Source organism: Siphateles boraxobius, unplaced genomic scaffold, assembly GCF_051911475.1.
Source record: "Siphateles boraxobius isolate OS27281-9 unplaced genomic scaffold, OSU_SipBor_1 41, whole genome shotgun sequence".
In the NCBI taxonomy this organism is placed as follows: Eukaryota; Metazoa; Chordata; class Actinopteri; order Cypriniformes; family Leuciscidae; genus Siphateles; species Siphateles boraxobius.
The window spans coordinates 31951239-31971783 of record NW_027509042.1 but is presented as its reverse complement, the minus strand read 5'-3'; the positions used below and the strand labels follow the sequence as shown (position 1 = coordinate 31971783).

The following is a 20545-nucleotide window of genomic DNA, read 5'->3' as shown; positions in this document are numbered from 1 at the left end:
TGATGAGGAAAAAATAAATAAAATCTATACGTAATTAGAACCCAGAACCTCTGACACGCTTGGCAAAAGTTTTAACCACAAGACCACTAAGGTACACAAACAAAATTGCTGATCTATGCATTTATTCACGTGAAAATTCTCGGCACTAACAATATTAGTGGATCTCATTAAAAGACTAATTAAACCCAATGTAACGTTACTATTAAAATTGATTTCTAGACATCATAATGTTTATTTTTTCTCAAATTGTTATTTGATTGTTACATATATCTGATTTTGCATTGTATTAGCAACATAGCCACACACACACACACACACACACACACCTGTCCCACCCACTTTTTAAAACAAACTTACGCCACTGATCATGTGTTTCTCTTAAAACAGGCACTGAAATTAATGAGAAATTGCGCTGCGGATAAATCAGCATGATCAAAAACTTGCGCGGCCATATTTTTTCTTAAAATAACTTGTCAATAATGTGATTAAAGGGAGCAATTTGATTACACTATTTCAGATAGCCCGTCGGGCAGGCCGGTTATGCATTTTGGTAGCCCGACTGGAAAACACAATAGCCCTGGAACGTCGGGCTAGCGATTTTGCGAGCCCTGAAGATGTTCAATAAACACGTTTGACTCATCTCTAACCAACTTTGTATGTAGTGTGATATGTAATATTTTGCCTTTTTCGCCTGATTTTCATATTATAGTTATTTATTTATTGTTTGATCATTTTTATTATTATGTCACTTTGAGGCTTTTCCTGATTAGACAGTAATGATTATATTTTATTTTGTTTTGTGTTCCAGCTGATGTCAAAACACCCTTCAAAGCGCCTGGGCTGCAGCCAAGAGGGAGAGAGAGATATTAGGGAACATGCTTTCTTCCGTCGGATTGACTGGGAACGCCTGGAAAATAGAGAAGTACAGCCTCCATTCAAACCTAAAGTGGTAAGACAATCTATGCATGTCTATACATTTTCGACTTATTATTTATTTATTATTGCTATTCTGATTGATATACTGTAAAAAATTAAGAAAGCTCTTACTGAGTTTCAACTATTTATGATGATAAAGATTAAGATACAGGGTTATTTAGTGGTGCAGGGATTTAACAGGGATGCTATTACAAAGTTTACTCTCATTGTTCTTCTGGTGTTATTCTATTGTATTATCTCACCATGATTGAGCAAGCCAAGTTTTCTATCACTGAAAAGACAGTGTGTAAATAAGTGGTCCTGCATGCAAATGTTGGCCAATTCTGTCACGGTGTTGTGCGGGTTGAAGAAGGACTCAAAGTCAATAGGCTCCAATTCAAAATGTTTACTATTATATCACTCACAGTTAGAGACAGGCAGGCAGGATGACGGGCAGGAACACTCACTAAACACAACTGAGTAACTTCAACTACAGACAAAGACTGACTGAACTGAACAAACTGAATACAGACACTGATGAACCAAACCAGGTGACACAGATGAAGGTGATTAACAAGACACAGGTGATGAAGATGAACTAATGATGGTAGGCATGGTGTGTGACTAAGAATGAAAACAGAAGATCAAAACAGAATAGAAGAACATAACTGTGACATTACACCCCCCCCCCCGACCCCCCCCCCCCCCCCCCCCCTCCGGAAGTCGTGACCTCGCGCGGAATAGGGACCAAGGCGGAGCCGGCTGAACAGGCGGCCAGGGCGGAACAGGATGAGCAGGCGGCCAGGGCGGAGATGACGGAGGGAGGAGCCATGGAGGAGGCGGGGCTGAAGACTCCAAGGCGCCGACTGACGGGGACGGAGCAGGTGGTAAAGGAGACCAGGGTGGAGCCGGAGAGCTGACGAGCACAGGCGATGCCGAAGATCCAGCGGGACATGCCGGGGCCGCCGGCTCAGGCGACTGAGTTGCAGGCGGGGACACAGAAGGGTGCGGTGAAGACAGAGGGAGTGAGGACCAAAGGGAACCGAAGAGAGTGAGGAGTCCGACTGAGCCGGGGGGACGAAGGAACGAGGTGAAGCCAGAGGAGTGCAGTCCAGAGGTGAGGGAAGGTGGACGAGTGACCAAGGTGGATCCAGGGGGACGAGGAAAACTGGCGGAACTTGTGAACTGATGGACCACGATGGAGCTGAAGGAGGTAAGAGCCAAGGGGACGTGAATGGACTGATGGGCTGAGGCAAAGTTCTGGTCACGGAGGTTGGAGGTGGAGACCGGGGATCCATCGACCAGACTGGAGCTGCAGTCTGGCAGACCCACGGCGACTCCACCTCACAGAGGGATATTAGATAAGGAGCTGAGGGGCTGACAGGCAAAGGCAGAAGTTCGGAGAGGTAGATGAGAGGAGGTGGGAGAGGGAGGCTGGGTGGGAACACAGTCTCTGGCTGGGCAGACGGGACATGACAGATGAGACGTGAAGCGGTGAAGGCTCTGGGCTGGATGGCGCCAGCGTTGAAGGCTCTGGGCTGGATGGCGCCAGCGGTGAAGGCCCTGGGCTGGACGGCGGCAGCGGTGTAAGCTCTGGGCTGGACGGCGCCAGCGGTGAAGGCTCTGGGCTGGACGGTGCCAGAGGTGAAGGCTCTGGGCTGGACGGCGCCAGAGGTGAAGGCTCTGGGCTGGACGGCGCCAGCGGTAAAGCCTCTGGGCTGGACGGCACCAGCGGTGAAGGCTCTGGGCTGGATGGCACTAGCGGTGAAGGCTCTGGGCTGGATGGGGCCAGTGGTGAGGGCTCTGGGCTGGACGGGACCAGTGGTGATGGCTCTGGGCTGGACAGGACCAGCGGTGAGGGTTCTGGGCTGGACGGGACCAGCGGTGAAGGCACTGGGCTGGACAGCACCAGCGGTGTGGGCTCTGGGCTGGACGAGACCAGCGGTGAAGGCTCTGGGCTGGATGGCACTAGCGGTGAAGGCTCTGGGCTGGATGGGGCCAGTGGTGAGGGCTCTGGGCTGGACGGGACCAGTGGTGATGGCTCTGGGATGGACAGGACCAGCGGTGAGGGTTCTGGGCTGGACGGGACCAGCGGTGAAGGCACTGGGCTGGACAGGACCAGCGGTGAGGGCTCTGGGCTGGACGAGACCAGCGGTGAAGGCACTGGGCTGGACGGGACCAATTGTGAGGGCTTTGGACTGGACGGAACCATCGGTGGAAGCTCTGGGCTGGACGGGACCATCGGTGGAAGCTCTGGGCTAGGCTCTGGGACAGGCTCTGGGACAGGCTGTGTCCCGGATCGAGGCTCGACACTCTCCAGACACCATATGACGTTCGCCCTCCAATCCAGACCGATGGTGTCTGGGAGGTCTAAAGGCTGGTTAAATGTGGCCCCGATCCGGAAGAATGTGCACAGGCGCTCGTCTTCGATGGTTGGCAGCAATGTGGCAAAAGCCTAGGGAAAACTCTTGAAGATTTTGGCTCTCCTGGGCCAGGACGATTATTTTCAACCCATAGTCCATTTTGGGCAGTCTGTAGTTCTGTCACGGTGTTGTGCGGGTTGAAGAAGGACTCAAAGTCAATAGGCTCCAATTCAAAATGTTTACTATTAAATCACTCACAGGTAGAGACAGGCAGGCAGGATGACGGGCTGGAACACTCACTAAACACAACTAAGTAACTTAAACTACAGACAAAGACTGACTGAACTGAACAAACTGAATACAGACACTGATGAACCAAACCAGGTGACACAGATGAAGGTGATTAACAAGACACAGGTGATGAAGAAGAACTAATGATGGTAGGCATGGTAACAGATGAGTGGCAGGAAAACGTCTACGGTTACTTATGTAACCCTCGTTCCCTGAGTAGGGAACGGAGACGTTACGTCGGATGACGACGAATGGGGTTTCGCTTAGAAAGCCTATCAACTTCGAGTATTACAAAACGAGCCAATGGCAAAGAAATGCCATGGGTCTGCGGAATTTGCATGGCGTAACTCCGCCCCACCTCGTGGGTATAAAAGGAGGAAGCCGGCAGCAAGCAGATATGTTTCTTTGCTGAGGAGCCAAGACTGAGCTCAGGCGATCCCCGCGGTACAGCGGAAAGTGGCAGGCAGACGTAACGTCTCCGTTCCCTACTCAGGGAATGAGGGTTACATACGTAACCGTAGACGTTCCCTTTCGTTGTCACTCCGAGTTACGTCGGATGACGACGAATGGGGTTACCAGTCTAATCACGCCACCTTCTCAGCTGTCTTCCAGTGCCCTGCGTAAATCGAGATCCCTGTCAGCCTGGACAAAGGACTCCATTTATCACAGGAATACCAAGGTACACTGGGAAGCATATCCCAAGCTTAGGGGAAGTATGCAATTAATGCCAGCCCGGAGGGGGGGGGGACTTAGAGAATACACATATGACCCGAAGGAAGCATATGGAAAACACTGGGGTGTCCAGCCGCAGGTGGAATATTTCAACCCCAGGGGTGGCAAGGTGGCTTGCCAAGGGAAAGACACACGCTCAGAGAGGCTTACAGTGGAAATACACATGTGGGGGTCGCTCAGAGGAGGGACCATGCACACGGGAGGCACCTAGCCGACGCGCAGGCAATAGACACTGGCACCGACGTCAGGAGTGCTGGAGGAGCTCAGGGCTTTCGGAAAAGCTCACCTGAGGAAAATATCGCACGTATCCAGTCCGTGGAGTGGAATGGCGAGCAAGCGAAGACACCTGAGCGGGTCCGGTACTAGCTGGTTGAAGCGAGTACACGAGAGGACACAGGCTCCACTCGGAGATTATAGAATCTGGCGAATGTGTTAGGTGTCGCCCAGCCTGCAGCTCTGCAGATGTCTGTTAGCGAGGCGCCATGCGCTAGAGCCCAAGAGGACGCCACACTCCGGGTGGAGTGGGCAGTCACACCAAGGGGGCACGGTCGACCTTGCTGCTGGTAAGCCAAAGCAATGGTGTCCACTATCCAGTGAGACAACCTTTGCTTGGGGAGAGCCTTTCCCTTCAGCTTCCCACCATAACAGACAAAGAGCTGGACTGAGGTCCTGAAACACTGCGTTCTGTCTACATAGGCGCGGAGAGCGCGTACTGGACAGAGCAGTGCCAAGGCTGGGTCTGCCTCCTCCGAGGGCAGCGCTTGCAGGTTCACCACCTGGTCCCGGAAGGGAGTGGTAGGAACCTTGGGCACGTATCCAGGCCGGGGTCTCAGGATCACGTGAGAGGAAGCCGGCCCAAATTCCAGGCACGCTTCGTCAACGGAGAATGCGTGCAGGTCCCCAACCCTCTTGATGGAGGCGAGTGCAACCAGGAGCGCTGTCTTCATAGACAGGAACTTAAGCTCGACTGATTGCAGGGGCTCAAAGGGAGCACTCTTCAGGGCAGTTAGAACCACTGAGAGGTCCCAAGAGGGAACGAGAGGAGGACGAGGAGGATTTAGTCTCCTCGCTCCTCTCAGGAACCTGATGACCAGGACGTGCTTCCCCACCGACTTACCTTCGATGAGGTCATGATGTGCGGCAATGGCGGCAACACAGACCTTCAGGGTGGAGGGAGACAGCCTTCGCTCCAGCCCCTGTTGAAGGAAGGAAAGCACAACACTGATCGAGCATCTCCGGGGGTCTTCTCGGTGAGAAGAGCACCAGTTGACGAAGAGGTTCCACTTCAACGCATAGACGTGTCTCGTGGACGACGCTCTAGCGGAAGTGATGGTAGCCACCACCGCTGGTGGTAGGGTACTCAAACCTGCCTCGTCCCATCCAGGAGCCACACGTGGAGGTTCCAAAGATCGGGACGAGGGTGCCATAGGGTGCCCCGTCCCTGAGAAAGAAGGTACTTCCTCAGAGGGATCGGCCAGGGAGGTGCTGTCGCAGGAGTACTAGTTCGGAGAACCAGGTCCGGTTGCCAGTAAGGGGCAACCAGAATGACCTGCTCCTCGTCCTCCCTGACCTTGCGCAAAGTGTGCGCAAGAAGGCTCACTGGGGGAAACGCATACTTGCGGCCCTGCGGCCAGCTGTGCGCCAGAGCATCCGTGCCGAGCGTGCCCTCGGACAGGGAATAGAACTGGGCGCAATGGGTCGAGTCGTGAGAGGCAAACAGATCTATCTGCGCGTCCCCGAACTGGTCCCAAATCAGCTGAACCGACTGGGGATGGAGTCGCCATTCTCCAGGGAGGGGCTGAAGCCGTGAGAGCTCGTCGGCTGCACAGTTCAGCGCTCCGGGAATGAAGATGGCTCGAAGCGACCTCAGATGCTTCTGACTCCATAGGAGGAGGTGGCGAGCGAGTTGTGACATACGGCGGGAGCGTAGACCACCTTGATGGTTGATGTACGCTACAGTGGCGGTATTGTCTGAACGGACTAGTACGTGTTGACCCCTGAGCAACGCCCGGAAGCGGTGCAGGGCAAGGCGTACTGCCAACAACTCGAGGCAATTGACATGCCACAGCCGCTGGGGTCCTGTCCAGGAGCCCGCAGCAGCATGTCCATTGCACATGGCGCCCCAGCCCGTGGTGGAGGCATCTGTTGAGACAACAACATGCCGGGAAGCTCGTGCCAGGGGGACACCGGCCCTGAGAAAACCGAGGTTCGCGACGGGGTGAAGAACTGACGGCAGGTCGGAGTAACTGGTACTCGGAACGTGCCGTGTTGCCATGCCCACCTCGGGACTCGGTCGCGAAGCCAAAGCTGAAGCGGTCTCATATGAAGCAATCCGAGCGGCGTGACCGCGGCTGCAGATGCCATATGCCCCAGGAGCCTCTGAAAAAGTTTCAGTGGAACCGCACTCTTGGCCTCGAATTGTCTTAGGCAAGTCAGCAGTGACTGCGCGCGCTCGCTCGTAAGCTGCGCGGACATGGCGACCGAGTCGATGTCCATACCGAGAAAAGAGATCCTCTGCACGGGGCAAAGTTTGCTCTTCTCCCAGTTGACCCGAAGGCCCAGACGGGCTAGGTGCCGAAGCACTAGGTCCCTGTGTTCGCAAACCTGATCTCGAGAGTGAGCTAGGATCAGCCAGTCGTCGATATACCTCAGGATGCGAACCCCTTGTTCTCGAAGGGGAACAAGGGCCGCCTCGACGACCTTCGTGAAGATGCGAGGAGACAGGGCTAGCCCGAAAGGGAGAACCGCGTACTGGTATGCCTGCCCCTCGAAAGCAAACCGGAGGAACGGTCTGTGTCGAGGAAGAATGGAGACATGAAAGTAGGCGTCCTTCAGGTCGATCGCTGCAAACCAATCCTGGGGCCGTATGCATTCGAAAACGCGTTTGGCGGTGAGCATCTTGAACGGCATCCTGTGAAGGGAGCGGTTCAGCACGCGCAAGTCCAGGATTGGCCGTAACCCACCGGTTTTCTTGGGGACAAAGAAGTAGGGGCTGTAGAAGCCGGACCTCATCTCGGCTGGAGGGACAGTCTCGATTGCACCCTTCGCCAGCAGGGTGGCAATCTCTGCTCTCATGATAGGGGCATTGCCACCGACCAAAGTGGAGCGGAATCCCCTGAAGCGGGGAGGAGACCGTGCGAACTGAATCGCATAGCCGAGCCTGACGGTACGCGCGATCCAGTGGGACAGACGGGGAAGCTCTAGCCAGGCTCCCAGGAACTGAACCAACGGGATCATGCGAACCACAGGCGTCCCCCCGGAGGGGCAGCGAAGCGGAGTAACTGGCCCAGACGTGGACGGCATAGCGGCCCGATGTGGGGGCACAGTTAGCAACCGCGCCCTGGCAGAGGGGCCAGGGGAGGACCAGGCTGGTCGTCCCGCGGGGGCCTGCTCTGCCAGGGGTCTGGCGACAGAGGGGGACAGGGGCGAAGCGGTCCGTGGACGGCACGCCATGTCAACCACCTCAGGGACAGAGGGGGACGAGGAGAGCACGGCTTGTGGGCGGCGCTCTGTGACGTCCGAGAACTCTGTGCTCATAGACGGGAGAATCAGCTCTTTGGAGAATAAGGATTCTTCCCCGGCCCTCCCCGGGGAAAGGATGGGTCCTGCTACCAACTCCAGGAAAGAACTGAGTCCCATCTCTGAGGAGCCCAACTCAAGAGCGCCGCTTAACCCGGCGTGTAGCGGGGTGCGGGGCTGGAGAGGACTGTGGCGTCCGACCGCGGCCTCCAGAGCCGACCCGGGTGAACAGGCGGGGTGGGAGCCGCGGGGGGGCGCCCTCGGCAGTGGGCAGACCGAGGGATCTGAGCGGACGGCGGGGCCGTCGCGACAGAATCAACCTCAGTCTGCTCCATCGCCGAGGTGCCCGTCTCACGAGCGCCGCTTAACCCGGCGTGTAGCGGGGGGCGGGGCTGGAGAGGGCTGTGGCGTCCGCCCGCGGCCCCCAGAGCGCCCCGTGAACGGGCGGGGTGGGAGCCGCGGGAGGGCGCCTTCGGCGGTGGGCAGACGAGGGATCTGAGCGGACGGCGGGGCCGTCGGGACAGAATCAACCTCACTCTGCTCATGGGCGGCTGAGAGCTGTTGGGCAAGCCCTCAACCGCACCGCCGAAGAGGCCGACCTGGGATATGGGAATGTCGGACAGACGGGTCCGCGCGACATCCAGCACATCAGACAGGTTCAGCCACAGACTGGTGAGCATCACCTGACCCAGGGAGCGTACGGCCACTTTCGTCGCTCAGAGAGCAAGGTCAGTGGCGGCGCGCAGCTCAGTGAAGAGCCCTGGGTCAGTCCCGCCCTCGTGCAGGTCCATGAGCATCTGGGTCAGGTGGACCAGCAGAATGACCATGGCATGCAGTGAGGCGGCTGCCAGTCCCGTGGCGCTATAGGATCTCGCCACAAGCGTAGACGAAAAACTACAGGCCACGGGCGGGTGCTTAGGATTGCGCCGAGAAGAAGCACTCTGAGGACACATAGCATCGCAACAGAGCGTTCAGCCGGGGGAACCCCAGTGTACCCATGGGCAGCGGCCCCATCGAGGGGAGGAAAGGCGGATGAGATCAGCGAGCGGTCCCGAGAAGACAAGGGGGTCTTCTTGGACTTCGAGATCTCATCATGCACGTCCGGGAAGAGAGGTATTGGGGTTTGCCGTGGACGAGGGTCGGCGGCCTTACCCAAAACCCATCGTCCCAGGAAAGCATGGTCGTCATCTCCGGATCAGACTCAGGCACAGCCGTATGCACACCGGAAGGTGGCAGCTGTGACGAGCCCTCACTTCCAGAAGACTCAAACCCACCTAGTGATGCTGCAACAGACATGGCATCTTCCTCTGTAGCTTCAACTGAAACACGCGGGCCACCAGAGGGTAGACTCGCGGGAATCAGCAGTTCACTAGCGGGCACCGTCATTGAAGAGGGGGGTCACCCTGGCCACCAGCCGAAGATCGGGGGGTGGATGAGGGGACTCTCACTCTTGCGAGTTCACCGAGTCTCGACCTATATATGACGCGATGATCACGTTCCCAGCGAGAACATGAGTCACCCACGAGCGCTGTTCAAGCATGATCAAAGCCCAAACACACTAGACAGCGCTCGTGCCCATCAGAGTCCGATACCAGTCCGCTGCAACCAGAAATGCACGGGCGAGCCGTCTTTAAAAAGACGTGCCACGTGTAAGCTCTTTTAGTGAGAGAAAACTCAAGTGTTGAAGCACCCGGGGAGAAACGCACCGACTGGCAGACCACTGCAACAGATCAGCAGGAAGCACGCTCTCGCCGTAGATCGCCGTCACACCAACACTCGAGGTACTCGTTTGTAAAGCTGACAATTCAGAGATGGCTTGTGGAGAGAAGAATACACTTGGCTCCGAAGCGAAAACATATCTGCTTGCTGCCGGCTTCCTCCTTTTATACCCACGAGGTGGGGCGGAGTTACGCCATGCAAATTCCGCAGACCCATGGCATTTCTTTGCCATTGGCTCGTTTTGTAATACTCGAAGTTGATAGGCTTTCTAAGCGAAACCCCATTCGTCGTCATCCGACGTAACTCGGAGTGACAACGAAAGGGAACAAAAGACATGTGACTAAGAATGAAAACAGAAGATCGAAACAGAATAGAAGAACATAACTGGGACAAATTCGTCCATCTTAACTGACTAAAAGTTTCAGAAATAATTATCCTTTTTCACTGGGGTTTAAGTTCTGAAAGTTACTGTATATTTTCATAAGTATACCAAGTTAAAACCTAGTTTTTTGGCCCCTGAACAAAGGTATCATATACAGTAAAAAAAAAAAAAAATTGCCAAATTGATCCAATTGTGATCTTTGTGACACTATAGTATACAATGTGTAAGGCTTTATATGTAAATGGTAGTATTTTATGATGGATTTGGAGCTAACTATTGTACCAATGGTTCAACTTCTTTACTGCAAGACATTCAGCCAGTAATGCATTACAATATAATCTATTTTTTTGTCATGAATGCATGAAATACATTTTCTGCATCAGGGAAAGACAGCATGTCTCATAATGTTTAAACAATACTAAATTAGAAGAATGCTGCTCTAGAAACTGTTCTAGAAACATTGTAAAAAAGAAAAATAATAATAATTGTTTTTAAAAGACAAGTTGCTCCTTAACTGTACAAGATGATTTAACAGTACATCCAGGTGACACGGTTTCAGGTTTTACAGGATGGCATATTGGTTCCTGTATATTTAAAAAATTGTAACTGTATATTTAATCAAGTAATAGAAAGTTAAGAACTACCAGAATTGGCTTTTACCTTAAAATGTTCTGATAACCACCATAATAATACAGGCAGTAAAATAGTAAGCCACACAATGAATCAGACTTCATTGTGTTCATTGATCTCATTGTGTAAAGATGTTGCACAGGGTCATACAATATGATACAATATACAATATACATCATACAATATTCATAATACAAAATGTAAGGAATAATTGACGACGGGCCATTTCATTATTTTTCTAATAATTCAACGGCCCGGAGTCAATTATTACGCTTATACTACACTGCCCTACAAAGGCAAAAGACCTTAAGTCAATAGAGTGTGGAACTGAGAAAAATTACTATAAAGATTTTTAGTTGTCCCGCCAAATTAATTATAGGTAGAACACTGGAAATCTGACAATTAGATGTTTTAGTAATGAAAATTATCTACATAAAAAAATATTGAGCTCAAACTTGACTTTTGACCACTCTTTTAAAGTTACTATACACTGCCATTGTATTGTCAGCAAAAAGCAAGAAGTCATGCCAAGGCAAAAGGCAGTAACTTCCACATTATCAATATTTGGTTGCTGATCACCATTAACAAAATCATTATAGTAACACCTGTATAAAATCTAGTGATCATGGCATTTATTTTGTATGATTTACAAATACTTATAGATCTACTTATTGCTATGCTGTGCTTTGGTCGCATTCTGGTGGCATTTTAATACATTAGACATGACAAAATACCTCCATAGTGGTAAAAATTATATTCAATTGGTACCGAGTGGCAAGACTTGCTACACGCGCGTTCAAAATTATCACGATCTGATCCTCACGCACATTGAACCGGGGACTGGAATATAATAATCGTGTTCGAAGGTGTCACGCTCCTTGTACGTTCACGAAAAGTAGCCTACGCAGTACGAACGCAGTCCTTTCCCCATTGAGACTCAGTGGGGAGCGCGCTCTGGACTACCTAGACGAATGCATTTATAGCACAACCTTCTGTGTTCTGCGTCTTTTCAGTTTGCGGTGGTTTCAGCTGTCTGCACTATTATTGTGCTTGTGCACTTCGCTCGTGATTGTTCAGGGCGGTGCTAAAGGCGCCGGCGAAGTTTTGCCACTCTGCCAGCTAGATGCATGATTGTTTCAACTAGGTCCGGTACCCGAACTGGGTGAGGCGGGGCTTTAGTTCTTTGTTGTAGGCTACTATTCACCTGCTATGGCATGTTTAACAATTTTCTGTCAACTCTGCATATATCCTTCGCGATCGATATCGCACGTTTGTCGATGGAGCTGGTTCAGACCATACTAAAATGTTCTGACCAGATTTGTGCAGGACAAAGCTCTGAGGACATCAGAAGTTACAGGGACTGATGGGAGCTGTACAAAGTACACAGGCTACACCGTAATTTCAATTTAAACGGAGAGTAAAACAAAGGCACCGTACAATCTGATAGGTAGGTAGCAGTATTTGATATAACACCGGCACCGAAGGCAGAGTACCGTAACTCAATATGAGCGTTCCAAAACAAAGCCAAAGAGCGGTAACTGATGTTACGGTGTTCTGCCTTGTTTTCTCATGGGCTTTTGGAAATTACTGTTAAGACAACCCATTATTTTCTCGAAAAAAACCACGGAATTGATTGAAAAGATACTTATTCACATGATAAAGGAGGTCTTGAATGTGCCAAAAATATCAATAACTCATTTTCGACCAAAACAAAGTTACGGTCTTTTGCCTTTGCACGGCAGTACAGTTACCTCACCTCGAAGCATTGTTCAGATGATGTATTTCAAGATGTTTCTTAAGTTTTCGTCATTAAAACGCTCTTGTGTGTAGGACTAATTTCTTACGCATCTAATCCCAAGCCTTCATTGCCAATTCCAAAACATCATTTTAGATCTAGTAACAGAGGTTTGAGCCACTGATAGCAGACTAATGCAGTTATTAAAGAGAGAGAGCGAGAGAGAGAGAGATTGCAATAATGAGACAGAAAAGATTGTGCGTCAATTAACACATGAAACATTATGATGCAGCACCAATCAGGCTCCCCAAAGTGTCGTTACCGACGTAGTGTCTTCTCAGAGAACAAGGGTTACAGTTGTAACTCAAGACGTTTTACACTGTTATTTGGTGAAACGTATCATGAATTGGTATTGCTTTTCTGAGACAATGACTGCAGGAAGTGAGAGTATTTTTCCAAGATACTAAAAGGATAGAGATAGAGCCATTTGTCATATTAAATAGCTTTAAATTAAACCGTCCATTGTACAGTTGTGTGTATGTCTGTGGAATGAGAGAGAGAGAGAGAGAGAGAGAGAGAGAGAGAGAGAGAGAGAGAGAGAGGGGGAAGCAGTCTGCAAACATATTACTTCTAAAGTGGGTCACATTGTAGTTGTTACACAAGCACACATTCTCACCCATACATATATCATTGAATAGGGCATTCCGTCACATCCCAGGGGACAAAACAGAAAAGAAGAGATGAGTTAGTTTGTTGTGTGTGTGTGTGTGTGTGTGTGTGTGTGTGTGTGTGTGTGTGTGTGTGTGTGTGTGTGTGTGTGTGTGTGTGTGTGTGTGTGTGTGTGTGTGTGTGTGTGTGTGTGTGTGTGTGTGTGTGCGTGTGTGTTTGTGCTTTATGTGTGAGTGTGTTATAAACATCACCCTTCACTTTTAATAGTTTTTTTTTGTTTGTTTATTTTCGAAAGTTGCCTAACATCCCCTCAGGACATCCTGGTGAACTGCCGCTACTTCCTATGGCCAAAAGTAGGCCAGATACAGACCCCGTGTCCCTTTCACACTAATGTTGGGGGTTAAACAGGCTTTATTCACCACAGCTACCATTTCAAACATTTAGCCAATCATTAGTTACACTGCTGGCATTGGGAATGTCCTAAATGGATCTCTGTGTCGAAAAACTGGTCTCTGTATTTGTGTGATTGTGACAGTTGCAGCTTTAAATGACTGGATGTTTACATTGTTTATCCTTTGCATATGTTTGTTGGTGTGTTTAAGAGCTTGTAAGAACACGACCAAATTCCTCCTCAGTTTTTCATCATTCATAAACAATGGGAAAATCTGCCTCATAAGAGAGCATGGCAGGAATTTATGTCTGACCATATCTCTCAGTGCTTGAGTCACCATTCATCTCTCCTTTCAAATATGTCATACAATGAGAAGGGGGAAGGGGTGTCTTCTATTTTAAGACACATCTTGAGCTGCATGTCTTATAGAATCTGACAGCTTTACAAAAGGAAACTCTTTTCTTTTTTTCCTTTACATACATAGGCACATTTAAAGGAACAGTTAACCCAAAAATTAAAATTATGTCAACATTTCATAATGTTGGATGGTTTCTACGCAAGTGGAGAGACAGAAACCTCCCAGGTTTCATTTAAAATGTCTTAATTTGTGTTTCAAAGATTAACCAAAGTCATGGGTTTGGAATGATATGAGCATGAGCAAATGAATACAGAATTAAAATTTTTGAGTGAACAATCCATTTAAATGCAACAAATTACTACACATATATATTTTTAATAGATCATTGAAAAACATTATAGCGTTAAATTGACAGCCTTCATTTAAACATTAAGTGACGTCATACAAGAAAATGTTGGATGTTGTTCTTGTATTGAAACAATCTGTGAAAGCTTTATCATGAATGGGCTGAAAACTGCACACCCTATAACCCACATATGTACATATATAATTTATATGGAACCTTGAATCATTGATTCGTCATAATGATAGGATAATTATAAATGTTCCCTTGGTACCTTTTCATACACATTGTAAGGAGGTTAAAGAAGTCTACTACATGATAGATTGAGTGTTGGGTATTAATATACCTCCTACTTACAGTAGTTTAGTTAATTTGTCAAGATGCTTTGAGGTGCAAAAGTATTCATGAGCCTATCATGGAAAATAGAAAATGAGAACTTTGAGCCTATTGTGATTACAATGTTGTTTTGTCTAACATAAGATTCTAAATAATACTAAATAATACTTTAAATAATAAATCTAAAAATACATTGAGTTTCACATTACATTTTACGTTTTACACTAGTTTTAACGAATTAAAGCTGAGTATTCATGTCAGAAGCTACTGTCAGGTGTCAGTGTGTTTGGGTTCCACAGCTGTGCAAACTAGTAGAGCCAATTACGTAATCTAGATGAAGATGAACTAGGGCATATAATCTGAAATCTGAAGAGTGTTCTGTGCATTGGACATGAAGTAATTGGGAACAGAAGTATGAATAGGCATCAAAATTGCATATTTTCTACAAAGAATGTAAACACTTTAAACACTTTTCCTACAAACTAACCACTTAAAATCACTTATGTTTAGAATTCAAACTGAAGATAAAACAGTTAGAACTATTAATCATGTTTTTTATCTGCCATATAACATCTATTTTACAAACGTATGACTTTGCCATTTGTGTAAAATGATATACATCTTCTGAGACTGTGATTACAACTACATGGTTTTAGTATTACAATAAACTGTGTCAAAAATAATCTTTTCATTTCTGTAATCTTTTTCTCTCTTGCTACCTCTTTTTTTGTTTTATAGTGTGGAAAGGGGGCAGAGAACTTTGACAAGTTCTTCACTCGTACACAGCCACAACTGACCCCCCCTGACGAGCTGGTTATCGCCAACATCGACCAGGCAGAATTCGATGGATTTTCCTTTGTCAACCCTCAATTCATCCATCCCTCCATCATTAACAGTGAATAAAACAGGAAAAAAAGGGAATGAATGTGAATCTACCAACTACCCCAAAACTCTGCCCTTTCCTTTTACCGTTTTATCAATACTGTAACTAATGTTAAACCAAAACCACAATTATCTCAAAGGATGTCCTGTCTTTTTTTGTTTAAAAACCTAGCAAATAATTTTCCCATGTTTTGCATCATTTAGATTTAGGCCAGTCGAGGAGTTTACCTTAATGATTAAAAATAGTTTTAGTTTAAAAAAAGAAAAGAAAAAAGACTGAGTAACACTTAAACGTCTAGGGGGAAAAAAGTCTAGGAGTCCATCTTATTTCAAACCACTGGTGGCTGACACAGAATGATTTCACCACATATGCCCCAAGTCACATAACAGATTCAGAGTTGTGTGCTTCCTAAAACAGTCTTCCCATTCAGGTTTTCTAAAGGCAATCACCAAAGCCGATGGGGTTACTGTCTTCCCCTTAACACTATACCAATTTATCTTAATCTATTTATAGAAGTACTTCTGGTGTCAGTTTCAGTACTCTCTTTTTGGAGTCTTCAGTGTTTACTCATTGGAAGTGTCATTAAATGTTTAAATCAAATATTGAACATCTCTCAGTCTTATATTTGCACATATTTCAGGTATGAAAACAGTTTAACAACTTTTTGTTTGTTTCATGGTCAAAAAGCGTGCCAATAATTGCTGCAATCCACAAGCCAACAGAGCTTTAGATGCGTGAAATGTTTATGAAAAATTTCAGGTTTTTGGATTTAATTGTTTTTTTTTAATATATATGTCAGTTCATATAAAATGGCTTTCTTTCACAGTAAACAGAGATACATTTAAATGGGTAAAATGTACCTCTGTTTACTGTGAAAGAAAGCCATTTTATATGAACCGACATATATATAAAAAAAAAAAAAATTAAATCCAAAAACCTGAAATTTTCCTATAAACATAGGTATAACTTTGTCAACCCTTTAATTCACCAAGTTTTTTAAAATATCCTATGTTTTGCCAAAAAAAAAAAAAACTGTGTGTGTGTTGGGGGGGGGGTGGGGGGGTGAGTTGTTCGGGGTGTGTGTGTGTGGTGTTTATTTTCACTAGTGTGCAATATTGAGAAAGACTGATAAATCAATGGCATTTAAGTAAATATTGATTTGTAAATGTTTATTTCTGCTGTACCTGCAGAATTACCTTTACACCATTGTTTAGATTTAACACAACTTGCTGTAAAATGTAACATCATTATGACACTTTTCTCCTCCTGCTGCTTCAAATTTTTGCTAATACTTAATACAGGCTATTTAAACAATATAAGAACCTTTTTATACCAACTAAATGTGACTTCATTACATTACAAAGGTATGTCATTAGGGCAAATTTACAACTGAGGGAAACGAATGAAAGTGAGTTTGCTTTAACATAAAACAGAAGTACAATGATCAACTGGTTTAAATGTTTTAGTAACTTTCATAGTCTACTTTTGTGATCATTGTCCCTTTTAAATGTGTAATTTTGTATTAACCATTTCATCACAGTCAGCTGATATAATGCTAATATTCAGGTAGATATTTGTGTAATTGCTGTTGTCATTGGTGTGTACTGCTCTAAACTATGTAACACGACATGGAAATTACCTTGTACTTTGCATAATGAAATCATTTACAAATGTGTTTTTCCCATTTGATTTTCCAACTACATTTTGTCAAAAACAAAAACACTGCTTTTGGCTGTTATGTGTGACCTGATTTGATTCCATGGTTTTAAAGTGTTAGCTGATTGGCTGCTGTCATATGGTCTGATAACTTGTCTATGCTTGCATGTTTGGGTACGGAAAGGATCCACTTGAAAATAATCGTGTGCATTTATGAAGAATGTTCTGCTATCAATGGTAGATTAAATTTGAGATTATAAGAGTATTACAGCATGTAGAATGAACCAGGCAGATGCATCTAAAATGTTTTTCTCTTTTCACATATGTAATATTGTAAACTCTGAACATAATTTTGAATATTTTAATGTCTTTATATTGTAGTTTGTGGTGTAGTTTGTCCTGCTTCCTATTTTTTTGCTTTGGTAAATTACAGAATTAGATACATTACTCAGATGGGAAAATCAGCTTGGTTAGATTTTAAATCACATGGTGTCAGTTTTATTTTAGCACTAATATACTTGCCAGGTTTATGTCTTTGTTTTTTTGTTTTGTTTGTTTGTTTTTTGCCACTTAACCGCAAATACATGGAAATTTGGCACCATGGCTGTAGTTTTGATCAGCTCACTTTTGTCTTCTCTTTTATTTCTGTGGATTTAATAAGATGTTAATATTGCTCTAGAAACCCTTCAGCGCTAAATTATCTTTGTTCAACTCTTATGCAAACTCCCAGCTTTCTTTCTTTTCTTGTGTCTCTCCAAAAACCTGCTTTACATCGGTGCCATGCTGAACCCAGCAAGAGCAGTGTTGCGCTAACTGCGTAGCCACAACAACGATAGCCAGTATTCAATCCAGTATTTTGTGCACTTGTCTCATGTAGATGTACTGTTAACTGAATACTGTTACTGCTCCTGAGATGGAATTATTGCATCTTTTGCTCTGTGTATCTGCCAGTCAATCATGTGCACTACCCTGGCTGTTGTTACGAAAGTTTCAAAGCCATTTTTTTTAAAAAACAGGTTTAACGTGGCATGCATCTGCCTTACCTACTCCTTACTATTCCTGTGCTGCTGAATGAATGATTGAATACATGAACAAATTAATGAACGAACTGCTAATAGTATTGCTTGTTTCTTTACCTCAGGTGTTTAGCTTTCCCTTAAAGGGATAGTTCACCCAAAAATAAAAATTGTCTCATTATTTACTCACCCTTCTGATTTTCAAAATGCATGACTTTCTTTCTTCTGCGAAGAAGATATTTGAAGATTGTTGGTAACCAAACAATTTTGAATGGAAAAAAAAAACTTATCAGAATATCTTCTTTTAAGTAAGTCATACAGGTTTAGAATAACACGAGGGTGAGTACATAACAGAATTTAAATTTTTGGGTGACCTGTCCCATCAAATATATCAGCTCCTTTAGTCATCTCTTGTCAATTATAATGAATTCTTAATAATTTTTGACACCCAAAATATAAAAACAATGGAATTACCTTTTCTCCATTAATCAGCAATCCATATGTGTTCCTGTAGTTTAAGTTATGTGTTTGTAGAAGATGAAAGCAAGAATTTTGCTCCTCGTTTCATCACATTTTTCCCTATTTCTTTGTTGTTCTTTATGTGTCTGTAGTGTACATCACTTTGTTGTCCTTTTGCTTTGTGTGATTTAGTCCACATGTTTTATTGACATCCGTTGAGTTGTAGATTGTTTTATTTCGCATTTAGAGGACAGAATCAACAGAATGCCTTATGTTGCTCTCTTTCTGTCTCTCAAATAGAAAGGTCCTGAATTGATCCCAAAGCACTATCTCTGTTCCTATACTAATATCAATCCATAACCTATAAATAAACCATGTAAACTGTTGTATTTTGTAGTGTATGTTAGTCCTGCCTTTGTTGTCTTAACATAATCTATGCTTTTCCAAGCAATCCATGTTTCCATTTATACCTAATGTATGTATATTGCAAATAAAGAAGGGAAAATTAAACTCAGTCTGTAGATGTCCCTTCTTTAAGATGATCCTGACACTGGCTGTGGTGATCTGTGATCTTCTCTCCTATACCTGTTGTAAGGATAGATAAGACCCAGTAGCAAATGACAGTCAAATAATTCTTTAATGAATGTGATGAAACAGCCGCCGTAAGACATGAACAGAAATCTTCTTAGAAATAAACACAATAAAAACAGGCAACACTTGTGGCCCTTAATTAATAATTGAGAAGTCCTCTTGGAAAAGATCCAAGGCGATAGCCGTCGTAGATGCACGGGCACAGCTGGGGCAAGGCTTAGATCACACAGCAGAGGTAACGACAGACGACAGCGGGGAGCTGCAGCAGCATCGAAAAGCACGGCACTGTACACAGAGAACTGGTTAGAGCATAAGCAGACAAATACTTGCAGCGACATGTTTCTAGTCCCCGACAGGACAGGACAGGAGAGATAAGGGTGGTATAGTCACTAGCCCTTTCTTTAATCAGTAGTCAAAAAACAACCTGACAAAGAGACAGGAGGAAGAGAGAGAAGAAGTAGCAAACGTAATTGTAACGATCACCAGCTGGAGTGCCCTCCAGAGCCACCAGAGGGCGCTCCACAATAGACTATGATCACTTCCTCACAAACTACATTTCCCATATTCACTGCCTGGACTCATCATCACTGATCACATTCACCTGTACCTCTTTGTCACTGATTGTATTCACCTGTGTCTTGTCATCCTGCTAGTCTCAGTCTATTTATACCAGGTTCATTCATTCACTCACCGCGAAGTCTTGTTGTACTGTGTGTCTGCATTTCCGAGCGTTTTCCCGTGTTTGCTTTTCTGGTTTTGACTTTGGATTGCTCTTGGACTCTGATTATTGCTGCCTGCCCTGACCCTGGACTGTTTCACTGGACTCTGATTCTCTCTGCCTGCCTCGACCCTTTGCTTGTATCTGGTTTGTCTCTGCCTTGTCTCCGTTGCCCTGTTTTGCTGTTGTTGATCCCTGCCTGTTTGACTATTCTATAATAAAGCTGCATTTGGATCTTCACCTCCAAGTCTCGGAGCAGTTCATAACAGAAGACTTCGCCACACCAAGATCCAGCAGCGATGCCAACCATGGATACAGGTATACAAATCATGCGTCTCCGTCAGGGGAATCGGCCGATTGAGAAGTATGTTGAGGAGTTTATTGAACTGGCACATCTCACCTCAATGGACACAGTATGTCTTATGATCTTTTTTCGGGGAGGACTATCTGAACCGCTCAGTTCATTCATGCCCTTGCATGATCCTCACTGGACTTTAGAGCACTATATTAACCTGGCCCTTTTGTTGAGCGACTCATCGTTTACTGTGGGCGTGGTAGAGAAAGAGCTCCGTGAACCCACAGTATCTCCTCCTGCCGAGACCGGGTTCCTTCACATCTTCTCTACTGAACCTGAGGATCCTCGCGACACGCCAGTCAGCGGGTCTGACACTGGATCGGTCTATGGGCGTTCAGGGCTGATGTCCAGCTTGGCAGATTCCCCGCTAAGGTCTGTACGGTCTGCAAGGATCACCGTCCTGCCTGAATCTCGTCCCGCCGAACCAGTCCCAGAGCCTGTCCAGCCAGAGCCTGTCCAGCCAGAGCCTGTCCAGCCTCGCCAC

At 46.2% G+C, this 20545-nt stretch overlaps 1 protein-coding gene across 1 annotated transcript in view; it reads left to right on the top strand.

Annotated features, from left to right (window-relative positions):
• prkcaa (protein kinase C, alpha, a) overlaps window positions 1-18907 on the top strand; it is a 407934-nt gene extending 389027 nt beyond the window's left edge. Inside the window, exons 16-17 of the mRNA XM_077199185.1 lie at window positions 809-949; window positions 15122-18907. Of these exons, the coding sequence (XP_077055300.1) occupies window positions 809-949; window positions 15122-15286 (306 nt within the window). The 3' untranslated portion in view covers window positions 15287-18907. The remainder of the gene's footprint in view (window positions 1-808; window positions 950-15121) is intronic.
• Window positions 18908-20545: the final 1638 nt, after the last annotated feature.